General features: G+C 39.7%; 1 protein-coding gene, 1 non-coding gene and 1 pseudogene across 4 annotated transcripts; 2 read left to right on the forward strand and 1 right to left on the reverse strand.

The window, feature by feature from the left end:
• Window positions 1-775: 775 nt before the first annotated feature.
• PTGR1 (prostaglandin reductase 1) lies at window positions 776-27,223 on the reverse strand. Of its 3 annotated transcripts, none has more exons than XM_039870707.1 (10): window positions 26,869-27,223; window positions 21,946-22,061; window positions 20,642-20,687; window positions 18,972-19,025; window positions 15,999-16,166; window positions 12,394-12,511; window positions 9,733-9,888; window positions 7,362-7,470; window positions 4,151-4,269; window positions 776-1,157 (listed from the first exon to the last, which is right to left on the reverse strand). In XM_039870707.1, exons 2-10 carry the CDS (start codon window positions 22,049-22,051, stop codon window positions 1,047-1,049), a joined length of 987 nt encoding a protein of 328 aa, XP_039726641.1. In that variant the 5' UTR covers window positions 22,052-22,061; window positions 26,869-27,223; the 3' UTR covers window positions 776-1,046. The 3 variants fall into 3 exon arrangements, with proteins under 3 accessions (XP_039726641.1, XP_039726640.1, XP_039726639.1); XM_039870706.1 differs by lacking the exon at window positions 26,869-27,223 and adding an exon at window positions 23,376-23,457; XM_039870705.1 differs by lacking the exon at window positions 26,869-27,223 and having other exon boundaries at window positions 4,151-4,240.
• LOC120608804 (5S ribosomal RNA) lies at window positions 2,751-2,869 on the forward strand. The gene has a single exon (XR_005654524.1). It is a non-coding gene; the product is annotated as a 5S ribosomal RNA (ribosomal RNA).
• Window positions 14,779-14,897, forward strand: LOC120608797 (uncharacterized; annotated as a pseudogene).
• Window positions 27,224-27,992: the final 769 nt, after the last annotated feature.

The following is a 27,992-nucleotide window of genomic DNA, read 5'->3' on the forward strand; positions in this document are numbered from 1 at the left end:
AGGGGTAACCCCACGTTTTCCTGAGTTTTATCTCACACATATGTTTTATTACCGACCTATGAGAAGGCGACGCAAAAGGGCAGAGACTATTACTTTTTCAGTTGTATTTGCAATAGTGAATAATTTGTAATATTCAGAATTCAGAAAGTATAAAAGGTTATACAGTGTAAAGTTTTTGTCTTATTCTTTGTCCTTCAGGCACTCCTCAGTTCTCTTGCTTGGAAACAAACGATATTATCACATCTTCGCACAGATTTTACACACACACACACACTTTTTTCTCCCATTTTTTTTCTCTGTATTACAATTTAACCCTTCCCGATTTGGTGGCAGAATTGACATCTGTATGATACTGAATCTTCTTGTCCAAGAGCATGGTATCTTTCCACATATTCAAGTCTTTTGTGTTCCTCAGTAATGTTTTAATCTCACACATTTTGGTAGGCTTATATATAGTCTCGTGTGCTTTTTTCTAACTGTTGTGATTGGTAGATTGCTTCCTTGATCTGTCGTGTTATTAGACTCAGCTGCAGAGGAGGAATAGGGTGGACTGCCCCGAGACCTCTGTATGTTAACAGTGATTATTTCTCTTGTAATCATAAGTAACAGGGGTGGCAATCTTGACCTTAAATTCACCAATTTCTGCAGGGAGGTAGCTAATATATGCCAGGCATCATGCTGGTGTTTTAAATAAATAAATAATGTGTATATGAAGCATGTGTTACTGTCCTTATTTTACAGATGAAAAATCAGAAGTTCAAGGTCACAGAAGCAGTTAACTTTTGCACTCCAAGGTCATTTTTATTTATTTATTTTTTTTATCATAACTCAGAAGGAACTGTAGTAAGGTGACTGGCTATTGTTCACTATGAAATTTTCATTCTCTGTTGCCAATTACATACAATTTAAATGAACTTTATTAGGTAGATCAGACTCATTACAATCACTGATTTTTTAGATAATGAAGGCAGTATGCACCTTTACTAAATGATTAAAAAGAAATTAAGTAATTATTAAAATGATTTCTAGATTCCATGTCACTTTTTTCACACTTTCACGATTGTTTTCCCCACATTATCTCCTTTCAGCATTCCCATAAATGCAGCTGGCATGTTCTCAAATCCTTCAATGACATATTCATGGTACTGGATTTTGCCCTGTATCAAAACAAATATAATAGATTAATATCCTATTCTAAATTTATCAGGTACATCATAGGACACTCGGAACTATAATCGTGGCCTTGTGCTCTGTGAACTAAGTCATTTGGGGGGCATGATCCACATACAGCGTACGTAAAATATTACAAAGTACACAAAAGAATAGGTGTCAGATCACAGTACAACAATAGGGGAAATGTCATAAGGAAGTGAGTAAGCAATTTCTAAGTAAATTATACAAAAAAAGTTTAATGATGTAATGATCTCAGGAGAGGTGGAAGGAGATGGAGAAAGGCGCACCCTTCAGGGTATTATTTGCTTTCATCCTTCCAATGACATAGCTTCATTGCCTCCCTTTGACCCCTGAGAGGCAGAGCCTGTTCAGGAAATGTAAATACCATGGCACTCTAATAATTCATCTTCCCTTCAGGCCAAGATTCTTGCAATATGTGTTTAATATTCATTTAGGAGTGTTGGGAGGGAATGGTTCATTTAGTGGGGAAGGTTTTTCATTCTCTTTTGCTACAAGGCACAATCTACCAAGTGGAACTAATTCACATTTTCAAGTTTTTTTTTAAGGGGTCTTATGTTGAGACCTGAGTTACTTGATACCATTTTTTCCCCCTAATATATTCCAGTGATGGTTTAACACCCTTTATGGATTTATGGAGGGACCATTTGCTTGAGGTCACTCAACTAGTTAGTAAGGAAGCTGGGATTTGAACCCTTGACTAGAAAGCCCAAGCTCATTCCTGCTCTTGAAGAGGCAAAGCACCTGGGAGGGGTTGAAAGCTACAATTCAGTTTAAATGTTAAAGTATAGGATGAATATTAATATTAAATGTTAATAATAGGGAGATTAGGGTCTAGGATATGGAACTGTACTATCTGTGATTTTTCTGTAAATCTAAATTCAAATTTTTAAAGTGTATTTAAAAAAAGGAGAGATGAGAAAAAAAAGTAGATGAGAGAGAAATTAGGCCAACTCACTAGCTACTCAAAACAAAATTATAATTAGGTTCCCTTTCTTGGAGGCGTTGGAGACACCAGCACAGTGGTTTCCTTTTGTCAGCTATGATCGTGGAAGTGCTAGCTTCAATTTCACCAATAGGGACAAAGAGGCTACACATCGGGAACTTAAAAATAATTCAGCTCTTCCCATCTCCCTGGAAAGAGCCCAGCCCAGCACTCCAACTGTTAGACTGGGAAAAACGCCAACCTCCAGTGGTGGCCAGAGGAGCAACCTATTTCTTTGAATTGGGGAAATGATCATAAAGCCAGGAATTAGGAAGTATGATACCACTTTTCCCCTCTGAAACTAAAATAATGTACCGTGGCTCTTCAGATTTCTGTTGACTAAAACTGTGGTTTTGGTGGGAGAAATGATCACAGCACAGGACAAAGGGATTGGCTTCTTCCTCTGGATCTAAAGGCACAGCTGTAAGGAGCCTCTAATGTAGGACCTGGAAGAGCCATGGCACAAATATATACTCCTCTAACATTCATTCATTCGACAATATTCATGTAATACCTACACTGGTTCAGGCACTCGTCTAGGTGCTGAGGATACATCAAAAAACAAAATGCATGTGTCTACGGCCATGCCACCTTGAACAAGCCCAATCCCATCTGATCTCGGAAGCTAAGCAGGGTTGGGCCTGGTTAGTACTTGGATGGGAGACTACCTAGGAAGACCAGGTGCTGTAGGTATAAAAAACAAAAAATTAGGGATTGTAAACTGACAAGGTCCTCGTAATCTGTGAGGTTAACCAAGGGTTGCCTTGCCTGAAAAAAAAAATGCATGAACCTTGCTGCCCTCATGGAGGTTACATTCTCATGGAAGGGAGACGGGCAATAAATATAATAAAGAAGTAATAAAGAAGTGAATTATAGTATATGTTAAAAGATGATAATTACTATGGATTAAAGATAAGGAGGATTGAGAATGAAAGGGGATTGCAATAGGGTCATTTTAAAAGCTGCCTCATTAAGATAGCTTTTTTTTTTTTTTTTGCAAAGATGTGAAGTTGGTGAGAAAAGCAGTTACAGAGGGTGGTGAGGCGAGGGAAGGATTGAGAAGAGTGAGCAAAACACTAAGAAATGAAATTATAGGGGTCATGGGGGCCAGATTGTATATAGCCTTATAGGTTTTATTCTAAGTGAAATGGGGGGTTTCGTAGGGTTTTGAGCATAAGAATAACATGGTTTGATTTATGCTTTAAAAGATCATTCTGGCTGCTGTGTTGAGAATTGTCTGTAAGGGCACAAAGGTGGAAGACCAGTTAGAGGCTACTGCCACATCCAGGCCAGACAAGACGGTGGCTAGACCAGGGCGATGGCCATGGAAGTGGGAGGAGGGGTCAGATTCTCTATGTATTTTGAAAGTTGAGCCCCTAGAATTTCTTGAAAGTTTAGATATGTGCATGAAAAAAAAAGAGAAAGGAATCAAAGACGAATTTAAGGTTTTTGGATTGAGCAACTAAAAGGGTAGGAGTGCCATAACTGAGTTGGTGAGATCTGTATACGGAGCAGGTTTGGCAGGAAAGATCAAAACATTTAACTTTCTACATGTTCAGTCGAAGATGTGTATCACACATCAAAGTGCAGCTGTCAAGAAGCCTGGAGCTCAGGGGAGAGGTCCAGGTGGGAGACAGACATTAGGAGCTGTCAAGATGTCTCATCCAAGCCACGAGCCTGGATGAGCTAAGGGCTAGACAGAGTGTAGATAGAGAAGAAAAGAAGCCCATGACCAGTGCAAAAGCCCGATATGTGGATTTAAGAATGGAATGAGAGGAACTGCAGACAGTGACTATAGACAACACTTCCAGGTATTGTTGTAAAACGGGGAGTAGCGAGATACCCCTGTATTGGCAGTGGAAGTGAAGTCTGCAGTGTCAAAAGGAAACGAGATCTAGTGCACACTTGGAGGAAGTGGCTCAAGGAAACGAGATCTAGTGCACACTTGGAGGGAGTGGCTCTAGGGCCCCTTACCTCTGAGACCCATTTCAGCAAGTCGTTCAGAGCCTTCTGGCGGACATCTCCTTGCCAGCGGTAGACGATGAACCCTTCCATGCGGATTTCCTGATAGATAATAACCCTAGGAGATGGGCCTGTGAAGAAGAGGGCACATTTGGGCAACAGGGTACAGGGAGGTAGCCATGGTGCAAATAAGCCGTGCAAGTCACGTGACTGTTCTAAAGCTTTTTCTTCCGTCTCCTCTACTCCTTCTGATCTAAGGGGCTGCTCACAAATCAACATGCACTTTGTGGTCAGCAGAATAATGGCCTCCAAAGATGTCCATATCCTAATTCCCAGAACCTGTGAATATGTTGTTTTACATGGCAAAAGGGACTTTGCCGATAATTAAGTTAAGAACCTTAAGATGGTCCGATTATTGTGTATTATATAGGTGGGCCCAATATAATTACAATGGTCTTGCAAGAGAAAAAGGGATGCAGAAAAATCAATGTCAGGAAAAAAATATGTGATGAAGGAAGCAGAGTTCAGAGAGAGAAATCTTTCTGTGCTGGCTTTGAAGATGAAAGATGGGACCATGAACCAAGAAATGCAGACAGCCTCTAGAAGCTGGAAAAGGGAAGGAAACGGACTTTCTTCTTGAGTGTTCAGAGGGAGTGTAGCCCTGCAGACTCATTTTAGACTTCTGACCTCCAGAACTATAAGATAATAAATTTGTGTTGGTTTAAGCCACAAAGTTCATGTTGATTTGTTACAGCAGCAGTAGGAAATACATGAGGAATCCTTGCACAGGCCAGGCAGCTAGGCAATATTCACCGCTCATATGCCAGAAACAAGGTCCACCAAAAGCTTCTCAACAGTTCTAGGGAACAGAAAGAGGTCCTGAAGGTAACATATGGAATCATTTCTGCACTGCTCAAGAATGACACACCTGCCCCTGTCCTTGCCATTTCAGGGTACCAAGGGTTAGCCTGAACAGTGGGTCTCGTACTGTCGTGGGTATCAGCATCACATGGAGGGCTTGTAAAAGGACATTGCTGGGCCCCTCCCCCAATTTGATGGTGGCTTTGGAGTAGGTCCCAAGAATTTGAATTTCTAACAAGTCCCCAGGAGATGGAGATGCTGCTGGTCCTGGGCTCACATTTTGAGAACCACTGGCCTAGAAAAAGCACAAGGCTACCCTGCAGCCTGTAAGACAGTACTCTTCTGTGTGAGAGAGAAAAGGCTGTATTCATTGCCTCGTTTATTTTCCCAAGGATCTTTAGTGACCAAAAACTGAGGGAATAACACCTGAAGTTCAAGGAAGTCAGGTCCAGTCAGGGCTGGAAGAGCCAAGGTGAGTGGCAGAATCTATTTTCAACATTTTTGATAACTGGCATCACTCAAGCTGCAAGTTCTTACTCGCTACTTTGAAGAAAGTTACATCAGCAGTCAGAAAAATTGGGCTTTGTCCTGAATTAGGAGAAAGTGATGCAAAATAAATGAGACATGAGGGTGACATAAAAGAGTGATACATCCAAATGATAGACTGATCTTGCAGAAAGAGTGCTTCTTCAGAAGACCCACACGAACCATATTTCTTGTTGGGTTAAAGACTGGAATCTTCATTTACTCATCTTGGAAGAGGACGAAATACTGTTTCTGGGCTTGTCCACCCTGATGGGAATGTGGGTTTCTTTTTGGGAACAAAAAACTAATGTGGCATAAAAGTTGGGTGAAATCATTACTTGCCTCTGAGCTATTCTAATAGTGAAATATGTTAGAATTTCTGGAGATCAGAGGTAGGGCAGAATCCTATCTGATTAAAATGGAATGGGCAAGGCCAGCTGACGTCTTAAAGACCTATCTGAGCAGCTGAACTTTCAAAGATTAACTGCTAAAAAGACTAGATCAAGGTGCTGGATTCAAAACATTTGGCTATACCTAATTGGACTGTGGTCAGGAAAATGCATCTTGGAGCTTTGCTCAACTGGCAGGCAGAAGATTTCCCATGAGTCTAGCTTAGTATCAACTACGAAAATACAGGGAGAAAAAGGTCCCTAAAAATAAGATTGCTGAGTGAACCTGGGGTTTCCCTCTTGGAGAAGGTGATGTCTTTGATTTTTCACAGGCCGAGAGGGAACATACAGGTTGTCCTTCCTCAGTGCCTTCTACTCTCACCCACCTGTCTCAGTGCAGCTGTGTGTTGCTGACTAGCAGGGCTGTGAGGTTTCATTCTCATGAGTCCAGACCATCATAGAATGAAAAATCAATTTATTTATGGTTGCCCCATCCTGATGATAATCTGGAAACTTCCTGTTTGTTCTGTCTCTTTTTTTTTTTGGACTAATTATATTTGGAATCTCACCCAAAGCATAGGATTGTTATAGCAGAAAAGAACTCTGTATGAGTTGTTCAGAAGACCTGTCTTTGTTTTGAGTCTGTCACTAATAGCATTTAAAGAGTCGCTGGTCCTCTCCACCACCTATCTCCACATCTGTAAAGCAGGAGGCCTGTACCACATCTGTCAGAGATGGGGAACCAATGAATACAGTTCTCCAGTTGATAATGCTTTTAGACCACTATGAGTATGGACGTGAGAGGGGGTGGTCTGAGCATAAAAGAGTAGAGACGTGGGGGACAGAGGGCATGGCAAGGCACAGAGAAAACAAAACAAGGACAATCAAGGAACAGAGCGAAAATGTATGCTCTTTCCCTTTTAGTGGATTTGTCAGTTGGGTGAGGCCAGGGTGTCCCACCGTACTAGGAAGCACTGTCCACAACTTACTGAAGGAAATGGCAGCCTGTTTTTCCCTTCACCCACCTGAAGTCACCCTCTACCCATCCCCGCACCTCCAGCAATATCCCGAATGTCCTGAAGAACCCTAATATTTTACCAATTAGACCAAGGTGTTCTGTTTCTAAATCAAATCATGGCTGCCTTTTTACAACTTTGCAGGAACCAAAAGGCAAAAAACTAAAACTTTTAATAACTGTAAGTGTTTCTTCCACATTTTTAGATCTTGTTATTTCTCTGTAACACAATCTAATATAAGCCGATTTAGCACCAATATATAAAAGTATATATTTTTATTTTAATAAATACTCTTCCATCAAGAATATCAGGAAACCTTTTAAATATTTTGATAGTCATTAAAATATTTATAATATTTTCATGCCATATCTGTGAATCTTCTCCCTGTCTAGTCTCTTCCTGTATCTGTAACCATGTGCATGAGTGAATTACCTGGAGGAAGTGGGCAAGTACTATTATATGTAGAGATGGCCCCACATATAGCAACTCTTCCGAATTTCTTCATCTGGGAGATGACAACGTTTGAAAATTCTCCACCTACCTAAACAGGACAAAAAAAAAACAAAAACAAAAAAAACCCTTTAAATAATCTAAACACTAGAAGATTCCGGGAAATCATTATGTCACAATCTTCATTTCATATTACTTGTTTTAGCAGCAACAAAACTGACTGAATTAGCACAATAGTGCAGAAAATTGCAATATGAAATAGACATTAGAAGGTGGGCATTACCATTTTACTGTAGGAACATACTTTATATAATTTACAAATTTTACTTCCTTATTTTGTGAGGTTCTCTCATCAGTTCAATAATCTCGTTGCCCTAAAAGTATGGAAAAGTACTCAAATGGTATATAAAGAACAAAGTTGGAGGACTCACATTTTCCAATTTTGAAACTTACTTCAAAGATATATTAATCAAGACAATGTGAAAATATAGATTGATAGAACTAATTTGAGAGTCCAAAAATAAACCCTTACATTTATAGTCAACTGATTCTGACAAGAGTGCCAAAACAATTCAATAGGGGAATAAAAGAGTCTTTTCAATAAATGGTGTAAAATAACTGAATACCTACATGAAAGAGAATGAAACTGGACTCCTTTGCACTATACATAAAAATTAACTTAAAATGCAATGAGGACCTAAATGTAAGAGCTTTAGCTCTCAGAAGAAAACAAAGGAGTAAATCTTTATGACTTTGGGTAGTCTTAGACATGACACCAAAAGCCCAAGTGACAAAAGAAAAAATAAACTGGACTTCGTCAAAATTGAAAATTTTGTGCTTTAAAAGACACCATCAAAAAAGGGAAAGACAACAACAGAATAGGAGAAAATATTTGCAAACCATACAGAGTCAATCCTCATTATTAGTGGATTTTGTATTTGCGAAGTGGACTACTTGTTAAAATTTATTTATAACCCCCAAATCAACACTCACAGAGTTTTCCCTGGTCATTTGCAGACATGTGCACAGCAACGAAAGAGATGCAAGGTTCCTAGCTAAAGTCAAACAGGACCACGGCTCTGCCTTCTTTTCAGCTCTCATAGGATATTACCAGGGGGTGAAGATGGTAGGGGGCAGTGCAGTGAAGTTCAAGAAGCTCTGGCTCTGGGGCCAGTTGGATGGGGCGTGACTCCCAACTCTGGGAGGATTAGTTAGTGGGGCAGCCTCAGGCAAGTTACATGATACTTCTCTGAACCTCCTATTCTCTTTTGTAAAATAAAGAAAATGGAAGCGATAGGAAGAGTTATTTTTAGGATTTAAGATTGTAATCTAAGTGAGATATGTGGAGATATGTGCATATATGTACATGCTTTTCCTAGGAGCAATAATGGTTTAGTGTCTGTGGTGACTTTATAGAACATAACTACCAGGAATATACTAAGAACATAACTACCAGGAATATACTAAGAACTGTATCTGATAAGGAACTCCAGAATGTATAAAAAAGTCTTACAACTCAAGAAATAACCCAACTGAAAAATGGGCAAAGGATTCAAACATACATTTGTCCAAAGAAGATACACAAATGGCCAAAAGGCACATGAAAAGATGCTCAGTATCACTAGTCATTAAGGAAATGCAAATCAAAACTACAATGAAATTATCACTTTAAACCCACTAGGATAGCCATAATCAAATGACAGATCATAAGTGTTGGTGAGGATGTGTGGATATTGGAACTTTCATATGCTACTGGTAAGAATATAAAATAGTGCAGCCATTTTGCAGAATAGTTTGGCAGTTCCTCAAAATGTTAAACATGGAGTTACCATATGACCCAGCAATTCCATTTGTAGGTAATATACCCAAGAGAAATAAAACACATATCCACACAAAAACTCGTACATGAATGTTCATAGCAGCATTACACAGAATATCCAAAAAGTATAAATAACTCAAATGCACATCAACTGATGAATGCATAAATAAAATGTGATATAGCAATACAATGAAATATTATTCGGCCACAAGAAGAAATGAAGTACTTATGCATGCTTCAACATGGGCGAACCTTGAAAACCTGCTAAATGTAAGAAGCCAGTCACAAAAGACCACTTTTTGGGGGAGGTTGGTAGTGACTGTTAATGAGTATGGCGTTGGTTGTATAATTCAATGAATATACTAAAAACTATTGAATTATTACACTTTAAATTGGTGAATTATATCTCAATAAAGCTCTTTTTTTTAACAGGCATATGTACATTCCCAATATTTTAGATGGAAACTCCAGAAGTGTGTTCCCTTGTATAGTGCTTTGTTAGTACATCAGATATTAAGTCTAATGTGTACTTACATTATCGAAATAACAATCATAACCATCAGGAGAAGCTTTTTTCAAAGTTTCTTCCAGAGACTCTACTGTCTTGTAGTTAAAGGCAACATCATATCCAAGCTTTTTCATATAAGCAACCTTTTCGTCAGACCCTGCTGCTCCGACCACTTTGCAGCCCTAAATGGGGAGAAAAGTGGAAACGATTTATAAGCCACAAGCATGGACAAAATCTACCCTCCTACTCTGGTATGGCCAAGTTCCCCAAGAACACCCTCCTAGGTGCTGAGCCACATATATGAGGATACCACAATGGACCAAAATGTCCCATAAGTGAAATTAGTCCCTGAACCATTCTACAACCCAACCATAACTTCAGCTTGCTTCTGACGGTCCCACAGTTCCTTTCTATGTTGATTTGGTTTGCAGTTTATCTCGACCCGCTGGCTTGACAACATTCATTTGACTCTTGTTTCCCTATTTTCGGGCTTCTCTTCCCTTGCATTGACTGGCATGCTATCTCTTGGTGAGATGGTTCTTTAGACTATTTTTTTGCCTCAGCTCTGGGACTCACATTATAGACAGCCCTCCTGTGACTGCCCCCTTATTTTTTGATTTGGCCCAAAGCACTGGATTAGACGCTGTTTAATCAGAGAGAAACTGGAGAGCATTCTGAAAAGCACTTTCAGGATGAGACAAGAGATTATATTGGTACATACAAAGTAGCTCTTCAGAAAGCTCTCTTGTATTCTGAATGTGAATACAAGACCAGAATGTGAGCTACTGTGCACTTTCAATTGAGGAAAGAGCTTTGTGTTCACGTATATATCTGTACAAACTATGACTGCCCTATACTTTCCTCCATTCCTCATGATTCAAGAAAAGACTATTTTGCAAAAGTTCCATCCTATGTCCTTTTGCCTTCTAACCTTATGATTTCTCAAAGGATAATCTCATTTACTCTTACGACCTCACTGCCTCCTTCATGCAGATGGTTCCCTCATCTATAAACTCCAGCCCACGCCTCTCTCCTGAGTGAGTTCCAAATCAGTATTTCCAATAACCTATGAGTCTTCACTTGGATAGCCTGTAGCACCTCATAATCAGTGTGTCTAAAATGGAATGTATTTTTTTCTTGCTTTTACTTGTTCCTCTTCTATGCTCTATTGCAGTGAATTATACCACTCAGTTACCCAAACCTGAGTTATATGGGTCATAGGATAAGCTTTTCTTTCTCTTAACATCCACATCCAATCACCAAATATTTTTTACTAAATATTCTTAAAAGCTGGCTCTGACTTCCAATCTCCACTGTCGGCACGTCACAATTTTCATCTGAATAATATATTGTAATAGCCCCTAACTGGACTTCTTGTCTCTAGTACTCTGTCCCTATGAACTATTCTCCTACTAAGGCCAAAGTGATTTCTCTGAAATTCAGAACTACTTATCTCTTCCTTTAAGGATTAAGCACAAATTTCTTAGCATGACAGTCTCCAGTGGAGTTTCTGAAAGCATAGGTTGAAGGGTAAGTCCTATCAAACTTTTGAAATAAAAATCCCTTAGAGTTTTAATAAAACATTTACATTTTGAATATTGGAAATATTACTAATTCATTTTGTAAGTCTAGTCTAACCCCAAACTAAACACTGATAAGTTCCAAACGAAAAAACTTTAAACCAAATTCATCAATGAATATAGATGCAAAAATTCTATTTATAATGTTATCAAATCAAATCGTAAGGTATCAATTCATAATATACCATAGATAAATAAAGCTTACTCTAGAAATGCTGGAATGGTTCAACGCTGGAAAACCGATGTTATTCATTAACTGCTAAGTTAACCTAATAAATGCTGAAATGTCATTTAATAAAATTCAACATCTATTCCCATTTATTTATTAATATAAATAAATTCTTCCTGCAACCTCTATGGTAGCCTCATCTCTTATTGGTATTCCAAGCTCCCATTAGCACTGGAGACCAGTCCAAATCCTTGGCTATTGCTTGTAGCCCTGTACTCATCTGTATTCTACCTAACTCTTCCCCTGAATCCTGTATCCCAGCTTCTGGCAAAGGACCAGCCAAGCCAGATCACCTTCAAACATTCCCACTATGTGACATATCCAGACCTTGTCTGAGGTGTCTGCTGCCTTGTACTCCCACCATCAGATCAGAGCTCTTGAGCACAGATACCTGCCCAAATCAGAGCCAATGTTTCCATGACCTGGGTACCTCCCAGGAGTTAGTTACCAAGCCATGACCCCGCCACTCTGGGCTGACTTGCCATCGCCTTTGCAGTGGGATCATGTGGGCAATGACTTTTGGTTGGCTGACGTCAAGTCCCTCCTCTTATTGTTAAGGGCAATCACAAAGAGAGGAGATTAAGTTGTAACAAGAAATGTTCAGTAAAAACTACAATAGTAGTTACTGCTTACAAGCTCACTACTTTAGCCAGAGGCCATTCCTGACTTGATATGTGAAATGCTGTCAAGTGATATTCAGGTCATCTTTGCTACAGGATTCTCCTCATTCCCCCCATTTCTCAATCATTCTCAATCTCCAACTTCTAAACAAGACTAAACACCCTGAGACTAGGGAAGATCTGCTGTGTTCAGTGTTGCATTCTTAGTGTACACTATGGGTTTTGAGTAAATGTTTGCTACTGGAAGAAGACACTTACCTTGAGCTTAGCTAGCTGCCCCACAGTAGAGCCCACTGCTCCTGCTGCTGCATTAACCATCACTGTTTCGCCACCCTTTACACCACAGATGTCGAATAGGCCAAAGTAGGCTGTTAGGCTGAAGAAAGGAAGTTAAGGCTATGTGGATAGATTCATTGCTTTCCCCTATAATTCATTCAGATATACCTCAAAGACATTCTTAGCAGCCCACTGCCATAAGTCTAGGTAAAAGAAGACAATAGGAAATGAATATTACCAGCCACTAATGGTCCACCTCCTTACTTGCCCTAGGAATAAAGATGATGGGAACTAGGGAGGGAATGGAGAATTGGCTGGAAAGGGTCTGCATCCTGTCCATCACCAGGTCAAATCTCAGGAGTGAAAGAAGACGGGTCCCCCTTAAACTATGGGTATCCTAGAATAGAGAGCTTATACCTCATTTCCATGTAAGTCCCAGGGAGATGGCAAGCATCATGGAAAAAGCCTACGTGTCATCATGGTACAGATACTAATGGTATGAGATGTCTAGGCATGAGAGGGTCAGAGAGAACCACCTTGAGTTTTGCATGACACCAAAGAGGTAAGGAAGAACTTCGGAAATTTCCCCATCTCACCCCAAGTGGGATGTTGAAGTTAGCTTGTAGGGAAAGAACTACTAGGCCTGCAAGGAGGCAGCTCAGACAGTGTTGATGGGGATTGGATGAAGAAACCATCACACCTCAGTGGACAGCGTGGGAAGGGATGTGGCTGAGGACACAATGGGAAAAGTTACACTTTGAGCAGGAGACAAGCCGAAGACTAAGAAAGATCAAGATCAAGAAGTTGTTCTCCCACTCTACTGACACTGAACTTATATTAGCCTTTAGAGCTTTGCATCACCCGGAAGGAGAAGATAAAGGAAAATCTGAGTTTGAAACCTCAAGTGATGTGAGAAACCACTGAGTTTAACTGAGGTTTTATTTTACTACACCAGCCAAAATGAGCACTTAAAGTGCAGTAGTAGAAATTTTTTAAGTTATATTTTTGTGCCCCTATGTCTGAGCCAAAGAAATCTATACCCATTATGGTGATTATTAAGACACTTGTAAAATTTCAGGCAAATTCATGTAAAGTTATTTCTAAATAAAACAAAATCTATGTGTTGGCATAACTTAAACTTACTCAGCCTCTGACTATATTTGGGAGTCCATGAGAGTTAAGCATCTAAAGGAAGGCAGTGAAAGGCACAGCCAGCACCTTTTCTAAGGGCCCAAATATCTAATACTCCCTTTACCCAGTGTTTTTCAAAAGATGGATGGAGCATCCCCTGCCTCGGAATTACCTGGAAAGTTTATAAAAAATTTAGGTTCCCAGGTGCTACCCCAGAGTCACTGGTTAAGGAATGCTAGGATGAGGAATCCAAATTTTAAAAAGACTCCAGGTGATTCTTATGAATATTAGCAACTGAGAGCTACTGCATTAATGAATGCTGATACCAGAGTGTGCTGGGCAAGTTAGCCTAAGCCCAAAAGAGAAGCAGAGGGTACATTTTCTAATTGTGTCATGCCACTCATGACAACCAAAATTCTCCTTCTCCCAACGTACTTTCAATTAGACATATCGACCTAAGATACATAAGGCCTTTCCTACACATCGCTTCTTTTTAAAAATAAGATGAAGATGGAAGCCAACAGTAAAGAAATTTTAGAGGGAAATTAAAGATATACTTTGGACTAAGCAAGACTTAATAGAATGAACAGGCTGGAGAGCAAAACACTTGAATTCTTCTAACTCAGCTGAGAAAAGAGAGGTCCTACTGAAGGAAATAATACTTCAGGGGAATGTTAAATCTGTGAAGCTTGGATAAGTGAAAAACACCCCTAGGTTTCAAAGTTTAACTTCTGGTATAGTCCATATCAGAGTCCCAGCATTCTTGAAGGATCAATCTATCCCACTGATAAGCGGCTCATAATGGCAAGAATTATCAAAGGATGGGTGGTTGTGTCACTAGAGGAAGCTCGAAACCAGTATATCATAACTCCTCAATCATTGAGAACAACTGGTATAAAGCTGATCATCTGAAGTAAAAGTGCACTTCTTACAGATTCAGAACAGATGAATAAAAAATACGTACAAGGAATAAATTATCCTGTCTTAGAAGTCAGGATCTCCTAATATTTTGCAATTACTTTCTCTCCAACTAAGTCATGGGAGACTTGCTCTGAGGTTTCCTCACATCCACCTTTATCCCTCCCCTCCGGACACCTGGCTCAATTTAGAAAGAAGGATAGCATAACAAGGTGTGCGGCATAACAAGGTGAGAGGAAGAGCTCCCACTGGTAGAGGGTGCAGGGCAGGCAGGAAAGACGGGTGCTGAAATTCTGTTCAGTGCCCACTAATTTAATTGTCTACAGCCATGCCACCGTGAATAAGCCCGATCCTGTCTGATCTCGGAAGCTAAGCAGGGTCAGGCCTGGTTAGTACTTGGATGGGAGACCACCTAGGAAGACCAGGTGCCGTAGGTGTTAAAAAAAAAAAGGGATTGTAAACTGACAAGTTCCTTGCAACCTTGCAATCTGTGAGGTCAATCAAGAGTTGCCTCCCCTAAAAAAATAAAAAAAATAAAAAATTTAATGTAACAAGGTATTAAGCATCCTTTAATTTCACAATGATGTTTCTTGGCTGTGGCAATTCCAAGGAGTTCAAATTCTGAATGGAATATGAACTTGGTGTGTTTGGGACTGGTTAGAGGCTGATTGTTTGAGGTATATATTTCTATTTCATTCTTTAGAAATCCTTCAAAGTGTGAAAAAGAAAGAGGGAGAATGAAAGGAAGGAAGAAAAAGGAAGGAAGAGAAGAAGGAAGAAAGAAAAAGATTACACGACTTAATGAAAGAACAGAAATAAATGAATTCCAGGCTCGGAAAGTTCTGGAGACTCCAAAAGGAATTCAATCGACCTTGCTTCTCTAAGGCACAGAAGAAAACTCGAGGTCCAAAGTGCAGCTGGGACCTGGAGAGTAGACACAGGATGAAGTGACCAGGAGTCTTCCTGAAGGATATGAAGAACTTCCTGAACCGAGGGACACTTGAATATTTTAAATCTGTGCCAAGCTGAGTGACTGTACAACCATACTTGTGATTCATCTCAGTTATTTAAAATTTAGGTCCCCCTACTCCTCAGGAAAATCAGACCTGTATAAGGAAAAGTGAGGAACGATACAGATACAGAAAAGCCAAGGTAGGTTAAAAATCTCTTTCCCTTTTTAAATTCTGAAATGGAGGCAGAGATGAGTGATGAGTGAAGCTAAGACCCTCCCAGGGACAGAAGGAAGTGGTGTCTTTGTGCTAACATTTGCCAGCTACTGGAGAGGGATCATGCCCCAAGGTGCTTCTCACTGCCCCTTCCTCTTTGTACCTGAGGGTCTCTGACCTGATTTTCCCACTCTTTCTTTCAGTCCCAAGGTTAACTCTAGCTCATTTTTCTTCCCTTTAGTCTCCTCATCTTCTCTAATCAGCCCTGAGCCTATAATATTTTGTCTCTTCATACTGACCAAGTTCTGAACAAATTTTGGAAATCCAGTGCATCAGGCATTCAAACAAATGAAATATATCCACAGAACTCACCCTGGCATGCCAATGGTTCCCAGTGCCAGAGAGAGTGGTAATGTGTCTGGCCACTCTTCAGGCAGCCTTTCCAGTTTTTTTCCATCAGAAATAGAGTGTGTTGTCCAGCCTGAAAAGGCCAGTACAATAGTTCCTGTTGGGAAAGCCGAGTTTTTACTTTCCACCACTCTGAAAGATAAGACATGAAGACGTGTGAAACCTTTTCCCCTTCAAGGGAGTGGGGATGCTCTGTGGTTAGTGTACACAAAAGAGCACTGAGGTTGATATTCTATGATTGAATACCCTGCCCATATAACTCTATTGTAATTCTTAGCCACTGGTTTCTCCTTCTTCTTTAGAAAAAAATGAGCCATCAAAGAGGAAACTCAACTAGTCCAGCATCTGTCCCTGTCCTAACCCACTTTTCTAAGCAAGAGTTGTCCATCTTCTGTCTCAAGGTGCCCTGAACACCAGCCTCTTCTGTTCTTCAAGAGTCACCCTCCATCCCTTAGCCCTTCCTCTCTCCTGAATCTTTAACATCTTCCTCTCTACTGTCCCTTCCTCTCAACCAATAAGTGTGCTTAACTCAGCCATTTTATAATCCCATCTTCTCTCTATGTCCTCCATCCTCTCTTTCCTTTTACACTCACTTGATAAGCCAATGAAACCTGCCTTCCACCCCTACTCCTCCACTAAGGTCGCAATACCCTTGATTGCAAAATCCAGTGGACACTCTTCATTCGTTACCTGATTTTACCTTTCTAATGATTTCAACACCTGGGGTCATCCAAAACTCTTCCTTACTGGTGTACAGGATACTAATTTCTCCATGCTTTTTACCTCTCCCTCGAAGCTGCTTCTTTTCTGTCTTATTTGCTGATTCTCTTTCTCCCATCTTTTCTCATTCTTACCATTCTTTACTGTCTTCCTCCCAGATCATATAGTTGTATAACATACATTTATTTTAGAAAACTTGAAACATATATCAGTTCCAATCCCATAATATAAAGATAACTGATAATATTTTGATGCATTTTATGGCAGTCTTAATGACAATTTTTAAATATATATATATTGTATATAGTTACATAATTGTTTTATAACGTAATTTTTTCTCTCAACATTATCAGTCTATATAATTTTTCTCACATTAGTAAGAATCCTTCAAAACTGTAATTAATTTAATTATTTCCCCATTATTAAACATTTAGACTATCTCCAGTATTTTTCCTAATGTTAATTATACTTCAATTAATATTTACAAAAATTTATCATTTCCTGTGGCAATATTTCTATAAATGGAATAACTAGGTCAAAGAGTATTAAAACATTTGTAACTGTTGCTGTATACTGCCAAATTCCTTTCTGGAAGGTTATGTCAACTTTGCTTCCACCCTCAATGTATGAGAATATCATAACAACATTTTCATCACTGGGTATTATCTAAAAAAAAGAAAAAATTACCGATTAAGTAATAACAAATACATGTTTGCTTCTTTGATTATTAGCAAGAAATGTGTAAGACCTATGTGAAGAAAACTGTTAACAGGCCATAAGACAAAAATAGATAAATCTAAAGGAATATACCTTGTGCTTGAAGAGAAATATTGTGATGGCATTGGTTTTCTCTAAATGAATCTATAAAATCGTTGAAATCCCAGTAAAAATCCAAATAAGATTTAAATAAACAGTATAACTTGCTAGTCATTTGGACATAAAGTTAACACTTCACTCTTCATTCCAAAACAGAAATGAAATGACTCAAAGTTTTAAATGTGAAAAATTAGAGTATACAGTACTAGAAGAAAACATGAATAAATATTTTAGCCATTTTGGAGAGGAGAATGTCTTTCTCATCATTCAACAAAACCAAGAAGCCATCATTACAAATATCAATAATGTTATCACATAAAATTTTTAAACTACGATTGGACATAGGAGAAAGATAAATGAAGACCCAAATATCTGCAAAAGTAAGATTCCTAACATACGAGAAGCTTTTACAAATCAATATGAAAGACAAAAAGACCTAAAGGAAAAGGGCAAAGGATATAAACCGATAATTCATAGAAGAAATTGATCATTCTTTTAAAAAAAGAATGTCAACATCACTAATAATGAAAGAAATGCAAATTAAACTAAGCATGAAGTATCAACATAGTCATCTCAGATTGCCAAGACTGATGGTAAGCAATGGGCATACAGGTATGTGGGACAGTTTCTTTAATATGCTAGTGGTGGGCATGGATACTCATCAATCATTTTGAAGAGGAATTTACCATCATCCTTTCAAATTAAAGATGTACACCTCCTTTGACCTAGAATTTATACTTTTGGAAATTTAATGTTCAGCAATATTCGTCCAAGTGGGCCAAGGACACACAGACACATATAAATGCATACATGTTCTTTGCAGAACAATTTGTAAAAGAATTGGAAACAGTTATCAGTAGATTAGTTAAATGGCAGATAACAATGGAATAATGTGCAGTCATTAAACGATAGGTAGTATACTGAAATACTATCAGCAAAGATATCCATAACATATCAAGTGAGAAAAAGCAATTTTTGACGGGCATTTAATTCCATTTTTTTAAAGTATAAATATTAGTATGTGTACTGAACAATTTTTGAAACAATAATACATTAAAAACATTTATCTCTAAGGTTCAGATGATGAAGGAACTTTCCGTTCCAAGATAGATACAAATTTTTGTTTTATTTGAATTTTTATGATAATCACAAACTGGATGAATACAATTTTTTTAGTAATTAAATGGAAGGATAGTAAAGTGAAGTTGAAATGATTTCAATTTCACAGCCTTCCCTTTCTCTCAACTAGATGAGAAAAGGGCAGATTTTCCAAGTTGCTTCCAAGGTCAGTGAGTGAACACAGGCTGAAGAAATTGTAGGTGCAACGGAGAGAGAGAGGGCCCAACAAAAGGTAAAGGGGAGACATATTTTCCAAACTCTGGGACAAAAGGAAGTAACTACCTGGCCACTTGCTGCCCCAAAAGTGTATCACCCTCCTTCATCGTTTGGCTTATTCTGAAAAAAAGAAAAAATTCCATGCTTAATACATTAGAGCATCTGGGAAAAACTCTTGAGTTTCAAGCCAAATGGAAAACCACTAGAGAAGTGTGTGAAGAAATGAAACTTGGATACGTGAGAGCAGTACAATCAACCGGGTGTAATGAATGCAGGAGGAACACTGTTAGACGTAGTTCTGCTCTGTGACCCCAAAGAAAAATTCTGATAATATTTTTTAATGAAATGAACATAAGGAACTTACTACAGTGCTCAGCTGTGGATGATTTTCTACCAATGATGTTCAAATCATAACCAGGTACCACTGGGTACTTGTTACCCACAACACTAGCTGTGATACTGTGATTTATAAGAAATGTATATTTGGTCTATATCCTTGTCCTCATTTCTGGCACAGAGCTCCTAAAACTTTTGGAAATTCCTAGGTGGTGGGAACATTAAATGAGTCTTTTGTTACATTAATGAGAAGACTTTAGGGAAGAATGTCCACCTAAGGATCAGGGGTGGTTGCCAGGAGAAACAGCCACATGACTAGAGGGTTGGAACTTTCAGTCCTATCCATACCCTTGGCCTCCTGGAAAGGGAGGGGAGCTGGAGGTTAAATCAATAACCAATGGCCAGTGTTTTAATTATGCCTTCATAAAAATCCAAAAGGACAGTGTTCAGAGAGGTTCTGCGTTAGTGAACACATGGAGATTTTGGGAGAATGGCACCCTTGGAGAGGGCGTAGAAGCTCTGAGCCCTTTCCCTATATCTTGCCTTACGCATCTCTTCTGTCTGTCCCTGAGTTATGTCCTTTTATAACAAACCAGTAACTTAGCGAGTAAACTGGTTTACCGAGTTCCTGAGCAGCTCTAACCAATTAATCAATCCCAAAGGGGTGGGGGGTTTAGAATGTCTACTCTATAGCCAGTTGGTTAGGAACACAGGTAACAACCTAGTCTTGCAAACTGGCATCTGAAGCGGGGTGGGCAGTTTTAACTTTAATCTGTGTAACCTCTATGTAGATAGTGTCAGAACTGAGTTAAATTGTAGGACACTCAGCTGATGTCTTAGCTTTGAATCTCTATTAATCAGCTATGAAGAAAATTATTTAAAGGAATGATGATGATATTATTTACCTAGGCAAAAAATTACTGAGGAGTTAGGGGCCCATGAAAGTTTTTATTCTGTCCCCTCCCAGAGTTGTTTATTGAGTACACATGTTTGAGTCAGCTGCAGATTACCTAAATTAAGAGTGTACAGGTAAATGGAAGGCAAGAAAATCTAATTTTAGTCTTAGCATCTTCCTCTACTTAAATTCTTTGCCAGTAGTGAAATGGACAAATTGGAATTTGGTTTCTTTTTCCTTTTAATTTTTCTGGAAGCAATTCTGTTGAGAGACGAGAGGCAAATTGTGGACATTAAGATAGATGACTGTGAAATAAAAGGGCCAGGGTAATCCCAAACCAAGCTTCTCAGGCCTTTGCCTGAAAAAAATGAGCACCCGCAAATCCCTTCACCGATACTTGTACTGGGTGAATTAGGGGGAAATGACTGTTTTGAATCAGTTGGGTATTTTAAAAGACGAACTAACTTCACAATATAGTCTAACACACAATATAAGAAAATAATACCTCATGTAAGGATCCACAGTGAGGAACAAAGCTTCCAGCAGAACCTCTACAGAAGAAAACATTACATAGGTAATTAGAGACTAGAAGGGCTCTCACATTTGGTCCAACACAGTTGTTGTTGTCCTTGTCTTTTTACCATCACCATCATCACCATCACCATCACCATCACCATCACCATCACCATCCTGCCATCACCACTACCACCACCACCACCACCACCATCATCATCATCATGTTATTTACTCAGCACTCCATGCTTTTCATGGAATATTTCACATGATATTCTCAACAATTATTGTTTCCATTTTATTTAGCTTAGGTTAAGTAGCTGGCCTAGGGCTACATCTGTAACCACTACGTTACAGTGCCCACATAGGGTTTCATTACCAGCCCCAGTTAGTATTAAAGAATATGCATGCTGCTAGAGTGACCCGTATGCACATATTCTCTAGAATTTTGAAGCTGAGCCCTGGCTATCGCAATTTAGATGGGACTGATAACCTGGCCATGCTACTTGACTGCACACCCTTTTCACAAAGCTTACCTACCTGTAACATTCCTTGTAGCCTGCTCTACAAAGCTAATTTCCAAACATGGTAAGAAGTGTGTTGCCATTTCTCTCCCTTAGATTTCTTTAGGTTTGCCTTATCCCTCCAGTTTCTCCAAGTGGATGGGAGGCTCCTCAGTGAAGGATGGTTTTCCCCATCTTGTCTGTGCACAGGGACAGTTTGAGCTCTGCAAAGGCAGTGCCAGCCCACTCTCATCACTGAGATCACCAGGACAAAGAGGAAATCCTGCCCATAGTCTGGTCAAAGTCATGAAGAATAATGCACTCAAGCATGAGTTTCCATTACCGGGAAAGAAGAGGGATCCTCCAATGTGACATCAAGGCTTCATGCAGAGAACCTTGAAAAAGTCTCTGTGGCAGATTACACAATGGCCACAAATACCTCCTATCTCTGCCTATGGGCCTCTTTGTCACTCTTCCCATCAAGAAGTGTATTTCCCTCTCCTTAATCTGGGCTTGGCTCTGTGACTTGCTTTGACAAGTGAATTAGCAAACATGATACAAGTAGAGGTTTGAAAAGTGCACCTCGGCAGAAAGTGCACCAGACATGGCTGTGAGGCCCAGATGAAATCTACAGAAGAACCACCAATTTAACCCAGCCCAACTGCCAACCCACAGAATTGTGTTCTAATAAATGACTGTCGTTTGAAGTCATTAAATTTGGGGGTAGTTTTTTATGCAGCAAAGGCTAACTGATATAGTCTCTTCCAACTCAAATCTCATGAGTATGACTTACCTCCAGTTTTTAAGGGTGGGAGTTCAGCTGTCTTCAGCTCAAAGTTACTATCTTTAGGGTTGCCTTCGAATTGCTTCTTCAGGGTCCATCTCTTAGCCTGAACCATCCTGAAGCTCCTAGAACATGGTAAATATGTAGTCAACCGCGGTGAAGTGACCAGCTTTCTAGCCATTGCACTGAGGCCAGACAGAAGGATTAGCCATCATCTACTTCTCATCATTATCATTCAACATCAATCACATTTAATATTCGTTATGTTTTTGTTGCTATGCTAAGCACTTCATATGCATCATCTAATTTTATCCTCATAACTTCCCTATAAGATCGGCATTATTATTATTGCCAGTGGACAGAAGGGAAAACTGAGGCTTCGTCAAGAAATCTTCAAGGCCAGGAAAAATGTAAACCAACACAGAAATTCTTCCCAGCCATTGTAAGGATTTCTCTAGGGCACTGAAGAGCTCGACGTGCAAATATTCCGTTTCTCACCGCACATGCAGCGCATCCTAGTAAATAGGGTCAAATACAAAGAACTGGTCAGAAGTCCACACCCATCTTTCAGATGGATAGAGCAACCCGTTCTCAAGACAAAGTCTCAGGAACACCTGAACACCACCGGGTGGCGCTGCTGATCTGCCCAAATTTCAGGCAGTTTTCTTTGGCACCAGAGGAAAAATCAAGGATTTGTATAGCTGAAAACTTGCTTCCACACAAAACCGAGAAGTGCTTCCCACTGCTCTGAATTGCCTTGCATCACGTGAGATCTGTACCTCCTCCACGAGTGAATCGGCTGCTGATAACGCCCGCAGCCGCTGGCGATTTCGCTCTGTTCCCGTCCAGTGCTCGGGAGAGAGGACACTTGTGGCCCAGAGGTCCGGGCAGTCCGATACGCAGCACTGATGGTCCTTCTTCTTTCCCCCAAAAGGTAGCCGCCGCGCATTCTGAACTCTCTGTAAGCCCAGAAGCCCCTGGAAAGGGCCTGGCCGCAGAGGCGGGCACGGTTCAGGGAGACTCCCACCAACCGGAAGAAGGGACCAGGTGCAGTGCCCAGGCTCCCACCTCCTCGCCCCGCACCCACGCTCCCCGGGCCCATTAACGAAATTCCGATCCCTTTTTTTCCTTCCACACTTGTCCCAGTTTTGCAGTCCCCCAAGTTCCTTGGTCAACCACTTCCCCGGAGAAGGCAGCTCTGGGGGGCTGTCGAAATGCACGCAGGCCATGCCCTTCCCTCCAGCACCCGTCTCGGATCCCTCCAAAAATCTGCAGGGACCGGAGGCCTCGGGATATCTACTTCCAGTTTCCTTGGAGCGCAAGACCCAGAAGTTATTCAGCCTAAGGAGAGGGAGAGCAACGCGCAAACCTTGGCAAAGGGGTGTCCAGAAACTCAGCAGGGGAAGAAAAATGGAGTCGGAGTGGCGATGTTTACTTACGACAGTTCGGAGGGTCCAACTAACGAGAGGAGGCTGCTGGGAACTACGCCGCGAAGCCTGAATTTATGTATGGTCCCGGAGGCGGTTATGTATGGTCCCGGAAGCGGATCCCATGTATGATTCCCGGAGAGCGGATTTATATGGTCGGAGGCGGTTATGGTCCCAGGGGCGGGGCTTCCTCAGGGCAAGCCGCTGCCACCCTGCCAACGAACAGAAGAATGTCGGGAGCAGGTGCGGCGAAGTGGGGAAGGAGACAGAGACAGAGACAGAGAGAGAGAGAGAGACAGAGAGAGAGCCGGCTCTGGTGCCCTGGCTAATAAGAAAAGCGCTTTGTGAGAATTAAATGTCTTTTTAATGGATAAAATGAAGTGCTAAGACTAGTACACGCGGGTGGTAAGCTCAATTAACGCCAGCTTCCAGTAACACTCTTAACACTCTTTTGACCTCCCCACTGGCCTTAAATCAGTCTCGGACACACCACAGTGTCTTGTTCAAGTACAAACAACCCAATCTTTGTCAATCATGTCATGTAAATAGTGAAACAACGCAAAGATGTTTAAAGAACTTAAAAACGTCCCCTTGATTTCCTCCATTTGAGATTGTAAAAGTGGAAATTCTCCAGTTTCAGGGAAGAGGTATCTCCAGGCGCCATCCCCTAGGGAGAGCAGTAACTCAGTTACAGGGAGGTGATATACCCCGGAGCCAGCCCCAGGGAGAAGCGCAACATTCCAAGGAAAAGATGATAAAACTGTCTATTAGGCCCTGTTTGCTGGGAGTTCCCCTGTTAAGGGTGGAAAATTTTCAAGTGAGCAAACTAGCTAAGTCAGCTGCAGGGAAGAAATATCTTTAGATATCAGAAGTTGTCCTACTTGCTTGTGTGTGGTTTAGGAAGTGTATTGTATAAAATATGTAGATGGCCAATGTCTGCTTCTGTAATCCATTTACTTGTTAATTAAGGGTGTTGTTCCGGGCAAAGATATGCTAAAAGCCAACTTCCACTTCTGTAATCTGCTGGCTTGTTCAGGAGACCACCAGGATATGGTCTTGAGCTTTATCAGCTGCCTGCTCTGAAAGCTCGGGGCTGATCTCCTCTAGCCCTGCGTGGTAGAGAGTCAGTCGCTGGCTGGCTAATAAAGGCTCATAATTAATCTCGATTGGCTCCGTGGGTCTCAGAATTGTTCGCGCCAGAACACCCCTGAATACATTTATCTGTGTACAAAGAGTTAACGACTAACTTCTGCTTCTTGTAATCTGTTCATTCAAAGATGTAGTAAAAAAACCTTATAAGCAGCCTGCTGGGGAAGCTGGGGGCTGATCTCCTCTAACCCTGCGTGGTAGAGAGTCAGTCCCACGCCGGCTAATAAAGGCTCGTAATTAATCTCAGTTGGCTCCGTGGGTCTCAGAAGCATTCGTGCCACAAGATAACTGAAGTTAACATACAGAAGGTTGTTTCCTTCTGTTTTTAAATAAATTGGATCATTCTAAAGATAGTACTCTGAACCATTTTTCTGATTTAACATCATGACATCTCTCTAAGTAAACAGATAGAGATATAGCTTGTTACTTATGTAGTTCATGGGTAATATTCCATAATTTGGTGTATGACAATTTATTCTCCTAATGTTGAAGTTGTTTCTAGTCTTGTTTTGCCCTGTCATTATCAATGAGACTGTGATAATTATCCCTGTATGAAGAGCTTTACATTCTAATGCTTTTATTCCTAAAAACTGGAGTAAGATTGTTAGGTCAAAGAACATGTATTTTTAATCTATGAGGTTGAATCATATGAAATTGTTGCTATTCAACCACTTTGACCTAAAGAAATAGCAATTTCATAAGGTTGAACCTAATACATTGCCAGGTTGCTTTCCAAAAAAACTATAGCAATGATATTCCTACCATCAATGAGAGTTTCTGTTACCTAAAGCCAATATCGGGTCTGATGTTATTGTTGAATTCACTTTTTGCCAATCTGTTGAGTGCAAATGAACTTACACCCTCCATCCCTGTCTAAGAGCTGAGATCTGACTTTTGCACACTTGTACCCTGTACCTACCTGTATCATTTAGGATATTTTTTTTCTTGCAAGTTATATAACACTCAAACTAGGTTAGATAATAAGACAGATTTATTGGCTCATATGACTAGGTTTTTTTTTTTTTAATTGCACATAAATTAATGAGAGAGGGAAAGAGAGAAAGAGAGACAGAATTTGATAGACCAGTGGTGATAATATACCATAAACTGATGAATATGAAGAACTCCATCCTTTGGCCCTGAGGTCCAAAATCAGATATTAACAGTGAAGAAACCATGACCTCTCCCCATTTTCTTAAGCAGGTTAAACATTTTGCCAAAGTCTAGCTGTATGGATGGATACGAGACATTAGACTTTCCTTTTTTTTATCTGAGATATTTGGCCCAAGCGATGACATCCAACTGTAACATGTCCTTTGTCATTCGGGGTCACAGAGTTTATGATTTCCTCTATTCTCTAGTGGAAATATTGCAAAGTAACCAAAGTAACAAGCATATACAATTAATGCCAGAGAACAAGATATAGAGATTTTGAAAAACATTTCATGCTCAATATCTCTAGTTGCCTATCCAATATGCAATCTCTCCTTCATTTTTCCTATGTACACACCCCAATTTTGTTCAGGGTAGCAGCATGCTCAGTTAAAGAACTCTGCTTTCCAGGCTTCTTTGTAGCTGGGGCATTGACCTAGTTATAGTCAAAAAGACATAACCAGAAATCTGTTGAGTAGAGCTTTTATGGAAGTTATTGTTCTCCTGATTAAAATGAAAAGTAACAAACTCAACAGACATGCATCTCTTGTTCTTTGTCCTTCTTCATGCCTGCAAGTTGGAGGCACTGCCTGGTGGTGCAACATTTTGTGACTACTGCCATCTGTAGAGAGTGGAGAAGAAAGCCACTCTCTACAGATGGCAGTAGACGAAGATAAAAGAAATCTGGTTTCTTGAGTAGTTGCCTGTGCCCAAGACTTTCTACTTTGGACTATTTTTTACATGAGAGGAAAAAAGTGTTTTTTAAGCCATTGTGGTTTTCATTTCTGAAATCACTGAAAACAGCTCTGACCGCCTAGGAATGGAATAGATTAAACCTGTGCAAATGTGTTCTGGTGAGAATTTATCAAGTCCAGTTGATAAATTCTTTTAGTTGTAGGGAGGACTATCATGGCAATTGGTCAAGGTGCCACACCCCCAGTCCCCAGCCTGTGGGGTGAGAATTTCCAAAGCTCACCTGGCACATGTGGACTGGATTTTAGGGAAACATCTACAATTAATTACAACAATCCAGAGAAGCACATATTATTGTTATCTTCCTCAGAACCTCAGGAAACTGAAGTTCTAAGAGGTAAAAAATAAAACTTTGACAAGATGATATATCTAGTCAGTCAGTAGCAGGGTTGAGATTTGAATCCAAGTTAACATGCTCCATAGCCCTATACTTTTCAGTGTTCCATTTTACCTTCCAATACAGGTGAGATGGATTCCTCTTGCTGAGTTTTAAGTGTTCTTTGTATATTTTGATAATAGTCCTTTATCGGATGTATCTTTTGCATATATTTTCTTCCAGCTTTTGGCTTGTCTTTTCATTCTCTTGACATTGTCTTTTTGCAGAGCACAAGTCTTTTAATTTTAGTGAAGTATAGCTTATCAGTTATTTCTTTCATGGATCAAGGCTTTGGTGTTGTATCTTTAAAGTCACTGTCATACTCAAGTTGAGTTAGCTTTTTAAACTGTAATTTTATATTTTGCTTTTGAGCCACGCTTCTCTTACTCAGGCCTGCTTCCATGTACTTTCCCTTCTAATAAAGCTTTTCTTTTCTGCTGTGAAAAAATAAATAAATAAAAATAAACTGTAATTTTATTTTTTAAATATGTGTGCATGAAAGCATTTTTTTTTCTCCACTTTGAAGGGAAAGATTTTAATTTTGAGACCTCTCGCAATGTGTATAAGTTAATTGTGAGTGTACTTGCAAACTTGCAAATGTTACAATTAAGAGAGACTTCTATTATTGAATGAGAATGTGTGCTTGGTCTGTGACAAGTGAACATCAAATGAAATAAAGTTAAGTTTATGAAAGTTACAAGTCCATGCTGATACTAGAAAATTAATTGTATTCCATATGACTTTCCAATACTGTTTTATCAAAACTTAGAAATGCTGTAGAGATCAGTCCTAATTACTGGAATCCTAATACAGTTGTGATCAAGTTGCTAATCACTAAATACTATTAGCCTATAAGTCTACCAACTCACTGAAGTCATTTGGGTAAAGGTTATCTGTGAAGAAATTACTGTTTACTATGCTTATTCTTTTCTATACCTTATAAAAAAATTCAAAGTATAAGTAGATAATTAAAGAATGGAACATAGAGACTACATGTCAAAGTTCCATCTGTGTTCATCTAATTTTGAAATTTGGACTAAAGGAAATAGAGGTAGAGTCCAGAGTTTAGGTAATAAGAATGTTTTGGCTTAAGATGTTACTATACTTAAATAATTCATTTACACTGGTTAATGCAACCCACCCAGAAAATTGTTCTAATTTATTGAACATGTTTTTACCTAAGCAGTTGAGCCCCAGGT

The sequence above is a fragment of the Pteropus medius genome, unplaced genomic scaffold (genome assembly GCF_902729225.1).
Source record: "Pteropus medius unplaced genomic scaffold, Ma_sr-lr_union100, whole genome shotgun sequence".
Classification (NCBI taxonomy): Eukaryota; Metazoa; Chordata; class Mammalia; order Chiroptera; family Pteropodidae; genus Pteropus; species Pteropus medius.

Coding starts and splice junctions, on each gene's coding strand:
- PTGR1 (XM_039870707.1), bottom strand. CDS start 22,051: ATGGTTCAGGCTAAGAGATGGACCCTGAAGAAGCAATTCGAAGGCAAC. Junction 20,688..21,945: donor CCCACCCTTAAAAACTGGAG/GTAAGTCATACT, acceptor TTTCTTCTGTAG/AGGTTCTGCTGGAAGCTTTG. Junction 16,167..18,971: donor TTGGGGCAGCAAGTGGCCAG/GTAGTTACTTCC, acceptor CTTATCTTTCAG/AGTGGTGGAAAGTAAAAACT.